The sequence below is a fragment of the Manduca sexta genome, chromosome 13 (assembly GCF_014839805.1).
Source record: "Manduca sexta isolate Smith_Timp_Sample1 chromosome 13, JHU_Msex_v1.0, whole genome shotgun sequence".
Lineage (NCBI taxonomy): Eukaryota > Metazoa > Arthropoda > Insecta > Lepidoptera > Sphingidae > Manduca > Manduca sexta.
The window spans coordinates 1,992,702-2,012,921 of NC_051127.1; the positions used below are offsets into that span (position 1 = coordinate 1,992,702).

The 20,220-nt window shown below is 38.8% G+C and overlaps 1 protein-coding gene across 2 annotated transcripts in view; it reads left to right on the forward strand.

Annotated features, from left to right (window-relative positions):
- The window catches only part of LOC115449938 (serine/threonine-protein phosphatase 2A 56 kDa regulatory subunit gamma isoform), a 68,666-nt gene that overhangs the window by 21,443 nt on the left and 27,003 nt on the right, over positions 1 to 20,220 (forward strand). The window contains exon 1 of one of the 2 annotated variants that reach the window (XM_037438100.1): positions 14,790 to 15,190. The exons of the other annotated variant lie outside the window; for it this stretch is intronic. Within the exon in view, the coding sequence (XP_037293997.1) occupies positions 14,815 to 15,190 (376 nt within the window). The 5' untranslated portion in view covers positions 14,790 to 14,814. Of the gene's footprint in view, positions 1 to 14,789; positions 15,191 to 20,220 lie in introns of those variants that run through there. 2 annotated transcript variants of the gene reach the window in all.

Sequence of the window (20,220 nt, forward strand, 5' to 3'; positions counted from 1 at the left end):
AAAACTTTCAATGACCGATGCATTATTACGGAATTACATTGAACATGTAATTTTGCGGTCGAGTCGTTTTGTGGCAAAGTTGAAAAGTTTCAAATGACTGCGTGATTTCGAAGTTATATTGTACCTACATGTACTCTGTGATCGTTTTGTTTGTAGTAAAGTAGCGTACAATTATAGTCTTTATGTTTTCAAAGAAAAGCCGCAGAAAGTGAAAACAAATAAATCTTGAATTACAAAGCGTTCACCCTTAGCATACCCGAAAATTCCCCGCTGACATAACCGTTCAGAATAATTTCAATAAAGCATACTTCCACCGCTTTCGCATTCAGAAATCGGAACGACAAAGAGAACCCTCGATTTCTAAATAACAAACAACAATTCGCTTAAAATTCTCTCCGCAACTTAACGCTGACTTTTGGCTCCGAGATAAATTTTCAAGATTCGGGTAGTTATGGGTACTCGGCGCGATTTATTATTTCGCAGTTTGTCCCCGTTTTATTTCATCCGCTGAACAAATACGAACCCATTGGCACTCGCGGAGAGTTTGTCGGTTCTTGGGAGCAATACGTGAATTCAGTCTACGTTGAAGACTTAGTACGCTTCCACCGGCTATGAAACAAACTCGTGAAATTCTCTCGTCAAGTTAACTCAGGGCTTTGCAAACTGGTTTAAAAAATTCAAACAAAGAATCCTTTTGACTAATTTCATTTTGCAACACACAATCAAAGAATATATCAATTGACCCAATTGCTTATGCAAAACAAATAAAATATTATGTTGAGACTGCAATTTGTAAAACATTGGGGAACGATCGGGTCATGGATACAAGCAGTGCCACTAGTAAAGGCCAAAAGCCACTGACCTACCCCTACAAAATCACTTGATACGAGCAAACGAGCGCAAAACAGTATCCACAACAGAGTCCCAAAGCGAGATACCTTCTTCTTCAGCTTGGCGATCATCCCGGCCTAGGTGCCAGGGTCCGCCTTCCTACTTCGATCTTTCCTTTTCGCCCGATCTTTTGCATCCTGCTCAGTGAGACCATCGACTCTCATATCTTCCCGGAGAACGTCAAGCCAACGCTTCTCGGGCCGTCATCCCAGAGCGAGATACCATTAAGGGTAAATTAGAGCATGCTCATTCCGGGGGACATTCACGACCGCACCGCTCACAGCGCTTTACATTGGCCGGAAGCGAAACGCACAAAGGGACCCCCGGCAAAGCCTTTACGTCGCTTCGCTGTCTTGAGAAAAGGCTCATTATGTTGCCAGTGTGATGCTCTGAGACGTTCCATCATAGCTTAACTCGCGCGAATAGTCTAATAGCGGACACACGTTAAAGTGCCACGACGCGGTTGAAATAGGCCGAAGTGATGGACGTTAGTGCTTATACGTAGGCGATTGGTTATGGTATAAATATGTATAACGATATAACTACTTGTGAAAGAAATGTATTATAGAACCTTGCGGTGAACCAGCGACTTCACGGTTTACATTCGTTTGCAATAAACGATCCCAATCTCAATCTTCAATCCGATTCCGAGAATGAACCAATCAAAATAACTCATTTGTAAGCACGTCGACAAAACCCTTTGTTTTGATTGGCCCATTTTTGAGATAGATCCAAAATAGCGATAGGGATCGTTTATTGCAAATGGAGGCTAGTTTTTTGTACTTGGGAATGGTATAAACAATTAAGTTTGCAACAAACATATACGACTCGTCGATTACGTTATAAAGGAAATAATATTTTGTATCATCAATCACAAGACGTCTTCTTAACATAGGTCTTCGCTAAAGATTCCACCGACCTGTTATTTTATTGTTGCATAGCATTTGATAATTGCACACACCTCTCAATATAAATATTGATAGCAATATGATCGCTTATTTTCCTCGCAACAAATATCTTATCAATGAAGGTCTAAGTTTTTGTTTATCTCTAATACTACATCACTGACCTAGGTCTCAGACAACATGTTACCTTCAAAGTCAGGTCGTGAGTTGTAAAACTCGTAAACTGTGTTGCTTTACTGCTTCACGTAAATTATTGCATTTAGGGGTGTAAAGCGATCTGTACGTACATTTAACGTAAACCTATATACGTGGTTAAATATTAGCGAGTGAATGATTCTACTACTTGCATTATCACAGTGTTGTATTACGGTACTGCAGTGCTGGTTCGGGTTTCGAGCCTCGGGTCGAGCAAAGTGATATTGGGTTCTTCTACTCAGTATCAGCCCAGTTGTGCTCGATATGGCGTTAGGCTTGTCCCCTTGATAATCATTCGGCGGGATACACACGGCGGAAAGTGGATGCACTAGCACTAGTGGCGTCTCTGTCTACCATTTCGAAGATAAAACGGCGTGAGTGTTTATGATATATTATATATGCATATTTTAGAGAAATTGTTTAATAGTTATCAATTTTAAAACAGCGTTCTACTAAGATGATGGACGGATATATTTACGGCCCAGAAAGTTATTTTGTAATCCGGAAAAGGACTTTTAGACGAATGCAGTCACGAGGAAACTTAGTATATAATATTTTACTTTGTGCTATCTTTAACTCATAAAATAATGTGTAACTTTTATATAATCTTATACATAATATCTTATATACAATGTGTACCCGATTAAGACCTGTTTTGTGTGTAATAAATTAATAAAAAGTACAATAAATAAATAATCTTGGATATTTAATTTCTTGTTCGATTTTTCCAGAGCCGAGAACGTTAATTAGTCCATACATTGTAGCAAACCAACTATAGATTTAACGCATTAACCTCGAACAGAAGGACAAATTATAAAATCAACGCCGTACAAGGCGTGTACAAGCTATTAGTGCTTTTCAAACACTCGCCGGTAATATCTGGGTCAATGATCGCTTCGGTAAAACATTTCCATTTAGGGGACAATCTTCATTTTAATTTATTTCTCACGTAAAATAATTGTTATAATGGTGGCGTAGTTGTATTACGGTACGACTGCAGTGATGAAGTCTTGGCTTCGATGTCCGGGTTGGGTAAAGTAATATTAGGTTTTTCTTCTCAATTCAGCCAAGAGTCTCGAATTTGTCCCCGATACGGCGATAGGCTCACCCCAAATCACATCATGGAAAGGAATACACACGGCGAAAAGTGGGTGAACTAGTTACGCCTCTGCCTATCTTTTTGGGGATAAGAGGCGTGAGTGTGTATATGTGCAAATAATATAAGTATTCTACATTAAAGAAAACGCAGAGTTTAAATAACTAATAATAATTTATGGAAAGGTTAATAACAGTAACAGCAAATTGTGACGTCACCGAGTGTCACCGCCTTAAAATTGCATGCCTGAAAAAGAGATAGATAGCATAATATATCCACCACGCCTATTTTGCTCACAACAATATTTCAAACATGAATAACTGCTCCATTTTTCAATCAATTTTGATTTAACAGAATTTATTTTTCTTATTATTTTCTGTAACGTATAAAAAATGTACAAAATCCATCATAGAAACTACCCTATATTACAATCGTTATGTTCATAGTAGAGACATAAATCCGGCAATATCGTTACGAAAATAGGTCGACGTACCGCGAAAAGGGAACACGTCTGCCCCGAAATATTATTTAGGCTCTTCAATACAATAAAGCTTTTATGATATGTAAGCGATATAACTGGTTAGTGTGTTAATATTGGCTGAAGTGTACAAGATGGATACCGTACGAGAGACAATTACGCCCTTATGACCGCCACTGCAACATCTGTAAGCCAGATTCGACAGTGGCACGGGTTTAATGCTACTAGGAGGTGTAGTCCGATGAGACTCCGGTAGCACTAATCTATCTTAAGGTGCTCTTCCGAGCAAATCGGTGGTCTAACTGTTATTTTAGAAGATATGTACTCGTAGTTTATAAAACATAAAAAAATTAAACATATTTCTACAATACGATATCTTAACTTTGTTAGTTAATTTTTTCAATAATGCAAATATCATGTTATTAAATTTACAATTTAGTAAATAACCAATACTCGCCACAACTTGTTCCAACTTATAGTATCAACCGGTGAACTTCTTGTGGGATGGACTGGGGTAATGCTAAGACTGGTGACCGCAAAATTACCGCTAAGACTTCGACGAGGCTTGGCGGTAGTGGTAATGCAATTTAACCGCGACAAGAAAAGGCCGACGTAATTCTAGCGACCGCGGTGAACATGACTGACTTAAGGACGTATTCTTATCATTATCTTGTATTTAAACAAATGTCAGAAAGAATTTCGTATTTGTCTGCGAGCACTAAAATGTATTTTTCGAAATGCACAAAATTAAACTTGAAAGTAGCTGAAATAAATTCTAATCCCACTGGAAAAGTGTTGTTTTCCACCTATTTTTAGCGAAAGCGGCGCGACCTTTGCTACTTCGTATAACATTGTTGACATACGTTTCGCTACTTTTACGTAAACCGAAACGACCGTCGGAATTTTCTACTGGCTTCTTTGTTTTACGTTTGTTATTAGCTAAGCGACTTCAAGGTTGCCGTGGACATGTTAATTTTGAGCCGATATTGTTCATTATGACGCTCGCGGCTTATTGGTTTTCTGTGTGAAATGTGACATACGTAGGCCTTTATTCAAAGAAGGTTAGGACGCAAATAAGGCAAACCCGTCACCATTTCATTTCCGTTCCATGACGTGATAGAGAACGATTCTGTTATCATTTTGGGTGCGAATAGGGTCATTGACTCGTTTTTTGTATACATACATTTATCAAACATGTATGTCATCCAAAATCCAACAGGAAAAGAATTTTCTAAGTCCAGTCCAATAATAAATAAGCTATAAAGCATTGAAATTTGGTTGAAGGGGTAGCGGTCAAATAACAGTAATAGCAAACTGTGACAGCATGGTATGGCACTGGCTATAATACTGCATACGTGAGAAAGAGATAGTATTATAACCCCACCACGCCCCAACTTTGGCTTATAATATTTCTGCTTTATTTTTCAACTAATTTTGATACTGATTCCAAAAAGACTTTTGTATTATTTTCTGTTACATACAAAATAATGTTTAAAATCGATTAAAGGAAACCTTCCTATTCCTACAGAACTAAAGTGCATTTTAGATTTAAAAAAACACGCACTTTTATTCCACAAATATGCTCAATCTACATACATTATACAATCTTACTTTAAAAAATTCGCAAAGCTATGCTTAGTTAAAACACAATTTTACTCGATCAGCTGTAATTCAAAACCCGCCATCTTGCCTCTTAATAAAGTTTAAACTAGGAAACCGGTGATGTTCTTGACAGCTTTTTAAGCGATTCTTAAGCACGTTTCTTAACGCTAAAACAAGTTTATAAGTAAGACTGTATATTTAATGAAATATAATTTGACGCATATTCTAATCAGTGTCTCATAATATATCATTGCTTTAATGTTTATAGTGAAGGGTAATTGGATCAGAATATTTCATAAGGTTGTCAGGCATCAGCGTTGGTCATAACTTAATTCTGTTACGGCATACCTAATGATAATTATAATACATATATAATAACACGCGGCGTTCTCTTTTCGGGGGTAGGTGTAGGTTTATCACATGTATACTATAATCTGTAAGGTATCTTAGGTGTCATGGAATAAGGCGCGTCCATAAATTGTTAAAACAGGCCCATTTCAAGTTAGCAAGTTGACGCTGAGATGATAAACCTAATATCATTTTGTCTGACTCGGAGATCAAAACCCGAGGCTCCAAGGCGACAGTCATAGAGCATATGTAATGCTACGCTGTCAAGCCAGTCTCAGTTAATACCCCGCGTGATCATGAAGGTTGTAAATTCTTCCAAACGTCGGGAGAAAAATATAATATAACAAATTCGAATAATGGTTTTATTTCATTATTTATTCACTTAAAATTAAGCACCAATTTTCACACAACCATATTTATAGAGTAAAACATATATCTCAGTCAGAAGTGGAAATCTAAAAATAGGTCAGCACTCATAATACTTGCTATATTCGAAATAAAAACATTGCAATACTCCTCGAAGTTCCATTGAGTGATATTAATTTGGTTTTCACCGTTTCAAAGTGCTTTCGCGTTCGTCGTTGACCGACCGAATAGAAATAAAATCCGTTTATATTAATGGCTGGGCTCGATTTTCGTGAAAGGTTCGCGTTCAGTTTTTACTTAGTAGAGGATGCGTTTAAAATCAATCCATGGTTCAATCAGTACGAATAAAAAAAAAATCAAATATAAATTTTTCTCTTTAATTAATTTAACCGGAGAGCACGGTTTAACCTTATCAAACCTAGCTAAGCGTATATTCTCCATCTATATTACTACTAAAGCTGAAGAGTTTGTTTGAAAGCGCTAATCTCAGGAACTATGGAACCGATTTTGAAACATTTTTCACGTATAGGAAAAATGTTTCGCCTCGGAAAAACTTTCTCACGTCGGCAGAATCGCGAGCAAACGCTAGTAAACTAAAAATATAAAAACAAAAGCAATTTCCAGTCTTTTTGGTCGCGTTAAAGACATTCACGAGTCCTAAATCCAGTTATTCATACTGATACTAGAGTGCCTGTCCACTAGAGCCTAGTATAGCTAAAGCGTGAAAATTATACAATCTTATTTATGGGTTTAGCAATCGGGACAATGAGTGATACTATTTAAGTGACCGGAGCGGGGGGGGGGGGGGGTTAACGCGTCCTAATAGTGAAATATCGGAAAACCTATTGAAATCAAAAGAAAAAAAAACTCATCACACTGGCTAGAAACATTGTGGAAGTGCAAATCTTTTAGTTTCATTTTAAAGGTAGAACCATGTATCGCTTTACTGTTGTTAATGTATTTATACTGTATAGTGTATGTCCATAATACTTAAAGTAAATACGCTGGTGTAAAATGCTAGTTTAAATAAACTCATAGATCATGAAGGTTGTTGCACAATGGACATCATTATCGATCCGCCTTTTTAAACTGGGTTATATAATAAACAAATATTTAAGCATTCAGGTTTTGCGCCGAGATCATGGAAATCTATCTCGTATTCTAGAAGTTTTGTATTAGTTTATCTATAGTTTATTTATTTTGGAATGAGTTGTATTAGACAACGATGTATTCTGTTATTCTCTATAAGCGTTGATAGCCTATTTGGGAGTGAAACGAACTCACAAGACGAAGGTAAGCAGGTTAAAAACCTATATTTATAAAGTCATGTGTCTATTCTTTGTGAGTTATCCCTTGCCTTAACAGTGTAAGATAGCATTGTGAGGGAATCTGTATACCTGAGTTCTCCATAAGAATTTCGAAGGTATATGAAGTTTACCAACCCGCCGCACTAGCCCGGCGTGGGGGACTAAGGCCGAAACCCTCTCAGTGGTAGCCTGTGCCCATCAGTGCGACAGTATTTAATACAAAACTGGTAATATCACTCATCTAAATCACGTTTAGAAATATAAACACACAGCAACGTAATTCCATTGCACCTGATAAGTGTTATGACCTTATATCGACTGATGGGAGCTGATAATCCCTTGCCAACCGGTACAATTATGATGGTCAGTTCAAATGTTCGAGTCGATGAAGCAATTATGTCACTTAACACTTATCACTACAGGGGCTAATTTTCTTAGAGATTGAACAGTATATTAGTTTCGCCGGCAAATCTTCCATTAACGATATTTCATTATCAAGAGGATGGCATTTTAACTTGACGAGTTCATATTTTTCACAAGTACACGACTGGAAAAGCTAAATTCATTTGGATTACTGGTACAGCGCTGCGGTATTTAGGTCGCTGAATATGTCGACTCTGTTCATCTTGTTTTTCGATCGAGGATTTTGCATGTTTTTATTGAAAAAGTTTGAATGCGGACGTTACTACGCACAATATAATTATGTTGAAATGAAAAATGCTGAAAGGGTATGTTTATTATGGATAATAATATCAACCTCCCATTGCTGGGCACGGGCCTCCACTATAATTGAGAGGGATTAGGCCTTAGTCCACCACGTTGGCCTAGTGTGGATTGGTAAACTTCACACACCCTCAAAATTTCTATAGAGAACTTCTCAAATATGCAGGTTTTCTCACGATGTTTTCCTTCATGGTTAAAGCCAGCGATAATTCACAAAGAATGCACACATATTTTTATATTCGTCTCGTCAGTCCGTTCCGCAACCAACTAGGCTATCGCTGCTCTAATTATATATCCCTAAGGATATTATACAAATATTTTGCAATATTCAATATAAAATTCCAAAATATTTGTATACTTACGTCAGTATGTCATTTATAGAATTAAATTTATGTTATTAACTTTGCTGTCTCGTAGAGGATGGAAAGATAATATTCTCCTTTACGGATAAAATGAGGGGCGTTTTCAACTTTAACCTTTATCAATGATCTCCTTTTTCCCCCACTCGACTGTCCTTTGCAATCCCGGGTCAAGTGGTGTCGAAGAGTCTAGAAGTCGCGCAATCTTCTCGGATCTCTATTGGAATAAGAAAATGAATTAATGCAGTAATATTATTAGCTAACAGCTGTTTTATATCAAACTTCAATTGATTTTTAAATCCATCGAAAGAGGCATGGAGTTTTATAAGTGCTATTGCCAGGTCGCACATTTTTGTTTGCAGCACTGACTGTATCGAACAAGTTGCGCTCACTAACAGAAAACCAGCGTATATTAATTGCTTGTTTTGTCTTCTATGCTGCCAGTGACAATGGCAGATGTCTTAAGTTTTTTTTCTTCTTTTTACTATATTTAAACTCCATAATTACTGCCTCGGTGGCGGAGTTGTTTTACGGTACGACTGCAGTGCTGAAGTCTCGGGTTCGATCCCTTGTTCGGGAAAAGTGATATTGAGTTTTTCTACTCAGTATCAGCCCGGAGTCTGGGATATGTGCCCTATATAGCTAAAGGTTGGCTCTCGTCAGATCATGGAAAGGAACACACATATTGGAAAAGTGGGTGCACCAGTTGTGCCTCTGCTCACCCCTTTGGAAAGTAAACGAGTGAGTGTATGTTGAACTCTTCATTAGTCGGCAACGTATCCAGCGTGGGTGTTCATTGATGTTGTTGATCAAATACCGTCAAGTGACACACCTACTTCGCTCCGTCCGTCTGCGTAAAAAATACAATTTTTGTTCCGAATCAATTACTTGATTACTTTTGTAATGCATCCTTCTTTATCAATTACATTAGTGCTTCCTTCAGCTTTATTGAATGATGAAGCTATAAGTACAATGGGCCGCAAAAGTGGCTGAACTAATTTAAAACTTCAAACCGCTTATATATTTTAAGTTTCATAAAAACATTTTTTTCTTTGTGTGAAGTATAGTAAATACCTTTGTTTATTTTTGTAATGAAAACACCCACAAAAGTTTATAGGCGATTTGAAGTCACAACTCACATCGCCTATAACTACCTACACTTTTATGTTCCTACAAATATTTTGTCATCTCAACACATATACAATTTTATTTTCACTATTATATAATTATGTTTACAATTTACCTTTCTAAATTGTAAAGACAGTTATGTCTATCAAATTAGAGAGGAAAATTCCGTACTCGCGATAAGATCCGTAACCTGTTTGATGTGAAACTGTGCGGTTTGGAAGTAAGTATGTACTTAGCCAATCTCCGGCAGTTGGTAAACTAACTCGACATCATTATTATATTCCAACTGACGTATAGAAAGTTGCTTATAATATTATGTTTGTATATATTATAGATCGAGCGGTGATAGCCTAGTTGAAAATGGAACGGTCTGCCGAGATGGTAGTAGGTTCAAAACCGAAGGCATGCACTTCTAACTTTACGAAGTTACGTGTGTATTGATTTAATTGTCAATTATCGCTCGCTTTAACGGTGAATGGTAGCATCGTGAGGAAATGTACATGTCTGAGAATTCCCCATAAGAATTTCAAAGGTATGTAAAGTCTGTCAACCCGCACTCGGCCAGCGTGGTGCAAATAAGGCCTATCTCTCTCAGTAGTAGAGGAGGTTCGTGCTCAGCAATGGGCAGTATATAATACAGGGCTATTTATATATTTCAAATAAATCTTACCCTACATGGCGATTGGTTCGTCCCCAATAACATCATGAGACGGAATACAGATCGAAAAGTGAATACACAACTTCTAAAAGTGAATAAAGATAAGTTTTTTTGTTTATTAAAAAGACCATTAGTAGCCTGCCTTCTGGTATAAGCATTAAGTTATAATGACTCTTTTTCGTTAAAGATTCTGAATATCACTAATTACAGTACACAACAATACAGCATAATAAATGCTTACATCAATAACAATATAATCAAAGCAGTTTCGATTTATTATATCGAAGCCAAATCGTCAAAACAAAGACGAAAATGGCTTGAAATTTGAGAATTCTTCGTCTCTAGACCATTTTATGAGAATAAGCAATGACATAACATGTGAACTGGCGCAGTGTCGTTCATAACGTAATCAGTTTATATAAAGCATGTAACACCTCAGTCGTCAGTGTGCACAACGTGTATAATCGATGGTAAAATGAACAAAAATTCGTGTCAAGGGTCATTGGCACCGCGCACAACTCGGCTAATTTCATCAACAGATCGCTAATCTGGCATTTTATCTTAATTAGCAGCCGACCTTGGAGCATCTTCATTTGGAATGATGCGTGCATCGAATTCGGTATATGAATGTGGATTTTATTTAAATTGAACGTGAATTTCTTTTTAAAAGGCTACCTGTGTGTTACTTGTCACTTAATAGGAATCTATATGTAGGGAAGGATAACTAAGAATACCTGGCCCTTATGAACCTAAATAACAGGTCCGAAAAAAGCATTCGTTTTAAAAGAAGGTATTATTTGTTTAGATTTTCTCTCCTTTCCTTTTCCTCTTGGTTCGTCACAATCAGCCTCTATTATGGCGCAACACATGACGTCACGGAGCCTAAGTCCACTCAGCCGTAGCTCGCACTGCACCCCTCATGACGTAATGAATGGCCCCTAATTGGCACGCTGTGGTCTGTCATAGGGCACCATAGACGTTCATACAAAAGGGGATAGCGAACGTAAGTCTGAAAATAAAGGTTACGTCCAAGCCTCTTGGGAAATTGCATGAAAAGCTTGCGCCGTAAACCGGTCAGCGTGCACTCGTCGATCGACGTCGTTTACTGAATGCGACGCTGTTTGTTTTGTTGCGGTTGGACTAACCTATATAGGGGATCGGTGTTCTGGACTTGCCATTTTTCTTTTGAGACACAATACTTTTTTTGTTGAGCGTTTGTGAAAAGGCAGGGAAGATAGCAATGGCGTTTGAAGAAAATGCGCCATGAAATTTTCTTCTTAATATCCTACATTCTTAATGTAGGATGATGCGAGTAAACTAATAACTCCCAATTTTACCCGCGTTCGTTTACAGCTAAACTAATAATAGACCGGCCACATCCACTCACGGAGGTAACCTTCACAGTTTTCTTTGAAACCAATAAATCAGTTAACCAGCGTGGAATATTCATATCGGTTAACAGCTCTGGTATTAGCCGGAAAAAATGTACGCGAATGTTATACCTACACCTACGGTTGTTTAGGAAATTGGTACCGTACAATTTCTAGATATATTGATGGGAATTAGTAATATTAGCTAAATATGTGTAGGTTGTTTTAAACATTTTCCAAAGGACAATATATTCGCAAAAACTACAAAATAATCAAACATCTTTTATGATCGACAATGCTCATCAAATTCTCTGGCATTATCAATATTTGTTCCACCAGGTTATACTAACCAACTTTCTGTAAAAAGTAAACTGTTCGCAGTATAACAATGGTAGCAAAATATTGCAAATGTCATTTATCCACTATTCCTTTGGAATCCTTTCAAGTCGATATTAATGTTACAAAAAGGATATGCCAGCACGCGGCCGTCGACTTTCGATCATCCATCATCTTCGCCCCTTTGTCATTTCCTTCTTCTTATCGATTGTGAACTGTGACTTCTGGCTAATACGTTGTGAATTGCTACAAATGTTGGACTGTTAGTCATTTGGTTTGTATTCAGTTTTGCGATGATTTTTATAAAATTCACCTTTATTATTCAAGTTTCATGGGATAAAATAGTCTGTAATGGTCAATAGGTTTAGGTGCTTGATTTTCTGAAGCCCTAACGCCGTCGATTTGCTTAGGCCTAGTTCTTTCATTTAAGACAACGTATTATTGATTTTATGATATTAAGGATGTTTGTGCCCTGTGTAGAACACTTAATATCAGGTGACCAACTTCTCGTTGACAGCCTTTGCTATAAAAAGAAAGAGGCATATTATGCGCTGTTGAAAATTTTCAAAAGTTGTCATGACATAGTGCTATCAGCATATGGTTACTTTTACTTTTGTATTTGCATTACTATCTTGAACCTACGTCGGTAATCGTTCAATGTAAAGGTTCAAGGCAACTCATAAGTATTACAATTGGAATTACAATGGAAACATTTACATCCAACACTGTTTCACTCAAAACAGGACAATTAGCTTCACAATATTGTAAAAAACTTATTTGTAACTTCACAAGCTTATTGGTCAAATCTCAAACACATTCTGATAACATCACGCCAAGAATCCCAACAATTAATCAAACAACGAATCAATACAAACACATTGATATCTTCAGTCAATGTCAGGAAAGTTGTAAATTTCATTAGTGACCCGACTAGATAGAATTGATTGGAGCGAGCATTGAGTAAGAGGGTGGAGTTCAGAAGCACTCTGTCATCCAACCCGCCCACGGAGCGGGTCCGTGCATTAATTTGTGTGATTTGGAACGTATCATGCGTTCGCAGGGGACTTTGTTGGGGTTCACTTATGCATACTGAAATTAATCGGAAATGGCAGATTAAAGGTTCATAGTTGAGGGATATTGAAAATTGGGAGATATGTATGCGAGGTTTTGTGTGCTGATCCGTATGCGTGCAAGTCTTTTATAGGAATCCTATTGCAATTTTCCTGGGTAAAAATTTGCCTTGTTTTTGTGGCAATCATTTCAGGAATAGCAACACTACCAATTGTGGAAAACACCATTTATTAAATGAGATTGGTTTATTGAAACAAAAAGTACAAATTGTAACATCTATTTCTAGTTCCTCATTCCTGATATACGAATAACAATAGCTACTTAATGCCTATTACGTATTCCATAGCGTTTGACATACAGCTAATATAACTATGTAGTCATGCGCATCCCTATCAGCCGATGGCAGGAAGTGAGGCAGACTATTTGCACTAAATTATACGATCGATGTCGGGGCCCCCGTCTGGCACGGAACCCGCCACCCGACGTATGGCGAGCGATCAGCGGGCCTAACCCCTCGGTGTGTTCTTTTGTTTTTTGTTTTGTCGCGGTATTGTGAGATGTTCGGAGGTTTTGTGATGTTTTCAGATTTTAAGTAAAGGATAGAGAAAATTTCAAACAGCATTGGTACTGCTAGCATTGATATTGGTATTTTTTTGTATACCTAATGATATTTTCTAGGTTTCTATTGGCATGCGTGCATTAGGATAAAAGGTGTAAAGGATACACTCGACGCTGAGTTCTTTCAAGGTGCAGCGTATTCTGCTAATCAATATTTTCTTTGCTTGCACTGCACTTGTCATAAATGCAGTGTAACTTTTTTTACATGGCCTAAGTTTGTTAGCCTGATAAGGGTAGGCTTATACAGACCAGAATTTCGGGTGAACGCCTTAGGCGCTCGCAACCCTTGGAAATTAAGTGACCATGCTGAGGGACAGTGTAGCCTTAGTGTAATAGAAAAAAAAAAACTCGGGCTAAACGCACTCTGCCAGTTCTGTTTTCGCATTTTTAACCATTTATTTTTCTATGTGTGTTAGTATATGATATACTCGTGAGTCATTGATCCCAATCAACCTTCCTGCGAAGTTCACAACTAATAGTATTACAATGCACGTGTAGGTATATAGGTTGTTTTTCGGTTATCGATTTGAATCATTCACGAAATACCCAACATCATAATTGCACTGCGACATAACACAAATGAACACGCGCCGTGGAAAGGCCTATGCCCTCCCCAGTAATTGTTCGGTTAGTTCGTCACGTCGCCCCCCATCCTTATCATTTGTTTATCATTCATTTACATACATAGTTTATATAATTGTTTATTTAAAGAAATAGGTGAGTGGTTATTACATTTATCACTATGATGACAATCGTGTCCCTTTTAATTAATTCCACATAATGTTTGATAACAATACTGTCGAGACTCGAGTCATAACAAAATCAGCTGGTTTTGTTTACTAGCTTGGAAGTATAACTGTACATCGTGGGTTACATTTTACATTTGTTTACGGTGCCTCATGAAGAGACTCCCGCGATCCATGACCTCACTCGAATCATTAAACCCCCATTAAACATAGGGTTGATACCGCCCTAAATATAACCATACCAACCATAAATATAACCTAGTCATACTACAAACATACTGGCCAAGATTACGGTTCAATAGATTCAGCGGAGGCTCGAACCTAATCTCCCGTTCAATCCAACAGTGCCGTCGGACGCGTAGGAAGCGCATCGACTATGTAATCGTTATGTAAATCTGTGTGATATGACGTGCTAACCCTATCGGAGGTTGTATAGAACGAGGCGGGTGGTGCGCGGCGGTGGCGGGGTCGGGGCGGCGCGGGGCGGGGTGTGTGCGCGCGCACGTGCCGCGGCAACAGTGTGCGCGGAGCGTGCCAGTCCGGCCGCCCCCGCAGCTCGCACCGGTCCCGGCGCCGCCGGGCTCCCGCTCGGATGCCGCTGCCGGCCGCCGCCTGCGATGGTCCACGCCGGGCCGGCCGTGCGCGCGCCCTCTCGCGCGATGTTCGCCGCCGCTGAGAGCAAACCGCGTCGCGCCGTCTCGCCGCTCGGAATACCGAAGTCCCCGTCGTTTCACTCGGGCCTCGATCTCGTCGCGAATCAAGCGACCACCAAGCGCTCGGAGAGCGTCTCGGACGTCGCCCGAGCTTTCCGTTTCGCGCTCTTCGCCGGCACCGGTATGGAGGGCCAAGGTGCGCCGCAGAAGGCGACGTCGCCGCCGGACGCGCGCAGCCCGCCGCTCCCCGCCGCTGCCGCCGCCGTCTCGCCCGACCGCCCCGCGCAGATCCCCAATGCCGATAAGGAGAGTTTGATGGTGCAGCTGCCGCTGTTAAAAGGTTCGCCGGTGCATTCTACATTGAACTCATTCACCATACAGTACCTATACACTCGCAGACCCATACCCATTCGCCACGTAACGCACCGCTAACCACAGAGCTCGCGGCGGCGCATCTGTTTACAAACCTCATTCGCAGTTTTATTTATCAGCGGTTGTTACACCGGCACGTGTAATCGCCGGTTCTATTTTTGTCTCGAGTACTCGTTTGAAGCTAATCGGCCGATGTTGCAGCACTATTGAGCCTTTATCTGGTATGACGTCGACAATAACGACACGGGGTAGGGAGCCATGCGTGTGTCGCCCACGCCTCGCCGTGGCCGGCAGCCTTGGAGAGGCACGCACGATTACAATGAAACAATGCGGTCGAATCGCTGAAACTGAATGGCTTACACACACACTACTGGCCACAAACGTGGGTAAAATGGCGAAACTGCCGCAGAAATATATCGACCCATCGGCGGCCAGTGGCCGGCCCCCGCCGTATTTATGCCATGGGAAACGGAATGCGACGTCCTTGTGACTTCTGCAGTGTTTTCCACTATTATTATCGTTCGACGTTTAGCTTTAATGGAATAAATTAAATAGAGTTATTGCCGGTTCGTGCGGCACTTAATGCCGGCATTGCGTTACATTGTTAATGATTTATATTTGCCTGCCAGGAGAACTATTATTTAACAATCTGACAATGTATGTCATATACATAAACACGGACGTATGTCTACATGTAATACTATGTAGACATAAGTTGTAAGACATGTTGTTAATTTCGCCGACGTCTCGCATTCTGTAAGCAAACGCTGTTCGACTTTTAAAGATTACATATGCAGGTTATCGATAAGTGTTATTAAAACATTTGGAAGTGATCCGCATCTGACGTCGAGAGCATCAAACATCATTATAGAGCAGTCATAACATACAAGATTCTTAAATTTTGCTCATACCGGTAAATACTCTTTCTTTTCTCTTACCCTTACCAAGGAGTTTCAGTTAAAGTACCGATCTCCTCGTATCCAGAGGATAAAACGAAAAAGAAGAAAAATTATCAGCAGGCGTGAAGAGATGCCAGCAAACCTTGTAAGACTTCGACGTATGAATTACTAGCATGAAATATGCTCAATACGCTTTTCGCGTCGAATTACTTCTAACAGCCTCTTACAATGAACGACATGTAAACATAGTTCAGAGTACGCTTTATAGTTTAAAAATGATCACAATTTATACCAAATATCATTTGCTCATGGTTTCGCCCGCGTGACAAATTTCTTTTTCGGTATTTATCCCGCTATACATTGCCGCGGGATAAACAGTAGCCAATGTCCTTCCCAGGGTTTCGAACTACCTCTACAGCAAATTTCATTGAAATCCGTTCGGTAGTTAAGTTTATTGTGTACGTAAGACGCAGTACTGACAGACTGCGTGTAAGACGCAGAAGAGTAATTTGTAAGGTAGTACTGAAATATAGGTTCAAGGAACTAAAGAATAAAATGTAAACAAAGAATTCCTTCTCAAACAAATATTTCAATCAGATCAATGTCAACTACAGCAAATATAATATAAATATATTGAAAAAATTGCAGATACTTGTTTAAACACATATATATTTTGTGCGCTCCTGAATATGGAATACATTTATACGAGTAGAATCAACAGAGAATTAGAAACATTAATATTTATTATGTTTTAGGTATATCTAAATTCGCCCACTGGACTCGGATTACTATCACTATTTTACTCCTACAACCATTACGAGCGAGGGGTTTGTAGTAAATTATTCTCATAGTTTATCCTACATAAATACAGAATTAAATAATAGATATGCCCATACACGATCCCTTTACAAAATCTAATAACTGATATCGAGTTAACTTAGCCAAGACAACGAAATTGAAACCTCATTACTTAGTTAATTAAAAGTGTTGTTTTGGGTGTATGCATTAGTATATAAATACCATTAATTATACTCAAAAACAGTTCATTTTGTAATGCTATGTGACTTTCGGAGTCTGTTTAATCTCAATTTGTATGCAGTCAAATTAAACTTGTAACTAGTTGAATTCATAATTTGACTTGCGCAATTTTCAAAGCTTACTAGGAGTACATAAACAATCCCGTGTTTCATGTTTATCAACAATAATAAGAGAAAACAAGGAAATGACAGACAATACCACCATTCATTTCCATTATGATGAGAACTTAAATCGAAACCGTCAAACAGATAAAGAGCGAATGCAGTAGGAAGTAGATAAATTAGGTTAATGATAGTTACATAAAGTTAAATACAAGAGAACATTCATCTGCGGTGTTTTGAATGACTACTGGTAGGTCTCTCATATGTGAGACTCCGCCTAGATAGGTACCATTGTAATGTCTATTTCTGCCGCCAAGCAGCAGTGAGTAGTCACTGTTGTGTTTCGGTTTGAAGAACATGGTAGCCAGTATAACTACTGGACATAATAAGACTTAACATCACATGTCTCAGGATGGCGAGCGCAGTGGTATACCAAACTATACATTTTGCCATTCAATCATGTTCGCCTAATTCGTTCTGTTCGGCAAGCTCGTCTCGTCATTCAAAGCAATAAAAATAAAATCGATATGGATAAAACTCCAATAAGATCTAGAACCACAGGAATATATTACATTATGTTAGTACGACATGCGAATCATACAAACACTCCTGACCTTCCATAAACTTACAACATCTTGTGTTATTGTATCTAAAAACACAACAGACTCGATCCCTCAACACCCAACTTTGGTCGCCCATTCAGGGTTTCAAACCCTATGCCTTCTGGTCCCAACAAATAGTTCGTGAATACTGCCGCGAGACCAAGAAGACTATATACGTTTTCTATATAATAGACCTTAAGCTACTGCTACGTAATCTTTACATGTAATAAAATTGTAATCGGCCGATGTCTGTACATTATAGATATTGAAGAAAAACTAATATAGGGCGTCTTTATTCCAATAACATGCAACAGAAGCCAAAACAAGTTTTTAGATATTTTTTTCTGTGTGTATGTTTGTACACGCATCACTAAAAAACTACTGCATGAAATTGAATGTACTTTTCACCGATTTATTGCTAAACTGCGACATTAAAATATAGGCTCCATTTTATCCCCAGAACATATTATAAAGCGGGATTTTTATCTCGGATTTTTTTTTCACGCGGCGGAACTGCCAACAATGCTAATTATTTAAATTGCGAGGGACTTAATGCATCTACTGACATTTGACAATTTAGATAGTTATGCTGCAATCAGCTTTATTTTATAATTTGTAAAGTACCTCAACACACTTGAACTAATGAAAAAATAATATTATAAGATGTGTAATATCATACCTAATACAACATAACCTGCAATCGACCTAAATCAATCATAACAAGTTTCGAGGTAATTTCGATACACAAAGTTTGTCCAATTCGACATTTGTTTGACATTCAGTTTCATACTGCACATTAGGTTCGCGATGCCCGAGGGAAATACTCAACGTATATCAGAAATGTCGTGCGATTCTCTATATTATTCGTTTGATGAAAATTTTATTACTGACGACGAAAGCGATACGAGGTTTGTTTGTTGATCTTTGCTAAGGTTTCGATGGTTGTGAATTTCGGAGACTTTTGGGAATTGAGTAGTTTTTTTATGAATAGAAAATTTTTAATGTGTAGAAAAATTTATTTAATCTGTCGAAATGTTTACTTTAGTTATTACTGTTGATAAGTGGGTGGATATTGGCGAACAATTAGATGTGTCACCTGACGAAAAGTGGTCCCCTTCACCCTTGATATATGAAAGAAAACCTGGCTGCAGAAACTTAATGAAAAGGAATAAGGATTTCACAGTTACAAAATATAACAATCCTACAACTTCATATCGTCTGGAATACTGTATAACGAGCATTACTAAATAGAGCATAAGCGTGCAATAAAAAATTAAGATAAAACTTAATGTGTCGAATATTACTTTATGTAATAATAATATCAGCCCTGTATTATATACTTGCCCACTGCTGACCACGGGCCTCCTCTACTACTGAGAGGGATTAGGCCTTAGTCCACCACGCTGGCTTAGTGTGGATTGGTAGACTTCACACAACTTCGAAATTCCTACAGAGAACTTCTCAGATGCGCAGGTTTCTTCACGATGTTTTCCTTCACCGTTAAAGCGAATGTTAAATTCACAAAGAATACACACATGATTTTTTTTTAGAAAAGTCAGAGGTGTGTGCCCCTGGGATTTGAACCTGCGGACTTTCATCTTGGCAGTTCGTTTCACAACCAACTAGGCTATCACCGCATTACATACATTACTTTATGTATTCATATTTCATGTCAATTTGCCCATTTTCGTCAGTTATACGACATTTACCAGTGCTAGTTTCGCAGTATTGTACTTTTCGTGACGATGTCGGTTCTGTGCCGGACTGTGTTGCCGCCCCGGCTAAGCTGGTGCGATTACGCTGTCGATGAAGCTGTCTACAGCGCCTTTCCACCTGCCATTATCCCGCTCCGAGGTGGGCTCGACGCAACACTTTTCAACCATGTTACGGAAAGGATCTGGCTTAGATTTTATGACCGACTGCTATTACGTTTATGTAAGAATGTGAATATAATCATTAAGAAAAAAATTTGAAACTTATTGAAACATAAAATAGTTTCAACTTGGAATTCGACATAAAAGTAACCTCATTTGGAGATAATGCAGCTTCTTAATAGTGAAAATATATTCAAAATCGGACCACCAGCAGTTCCAGATGTTAAGGTTTTTAGTAACAATTTACTTCGTCAATCATCATCATCATCATCATTTCAGCCCTTGAGTCGTCCACTGCTGGACATAGGCCTCCCCCATTGAGCGCCACAGGGACCGGTTCTGGGCCGCCCTCATCCATCGGACTCCGGCGATCCTGACCAGATCGTCGGTCCATCTCGTGGGGGGCCTGCCTACGCTGCGTCTCCCGGTTCGTGGTCGCCACTCCAGAACTTTTCTGCCCCAACGGCCATCAGTTCTACGAGCT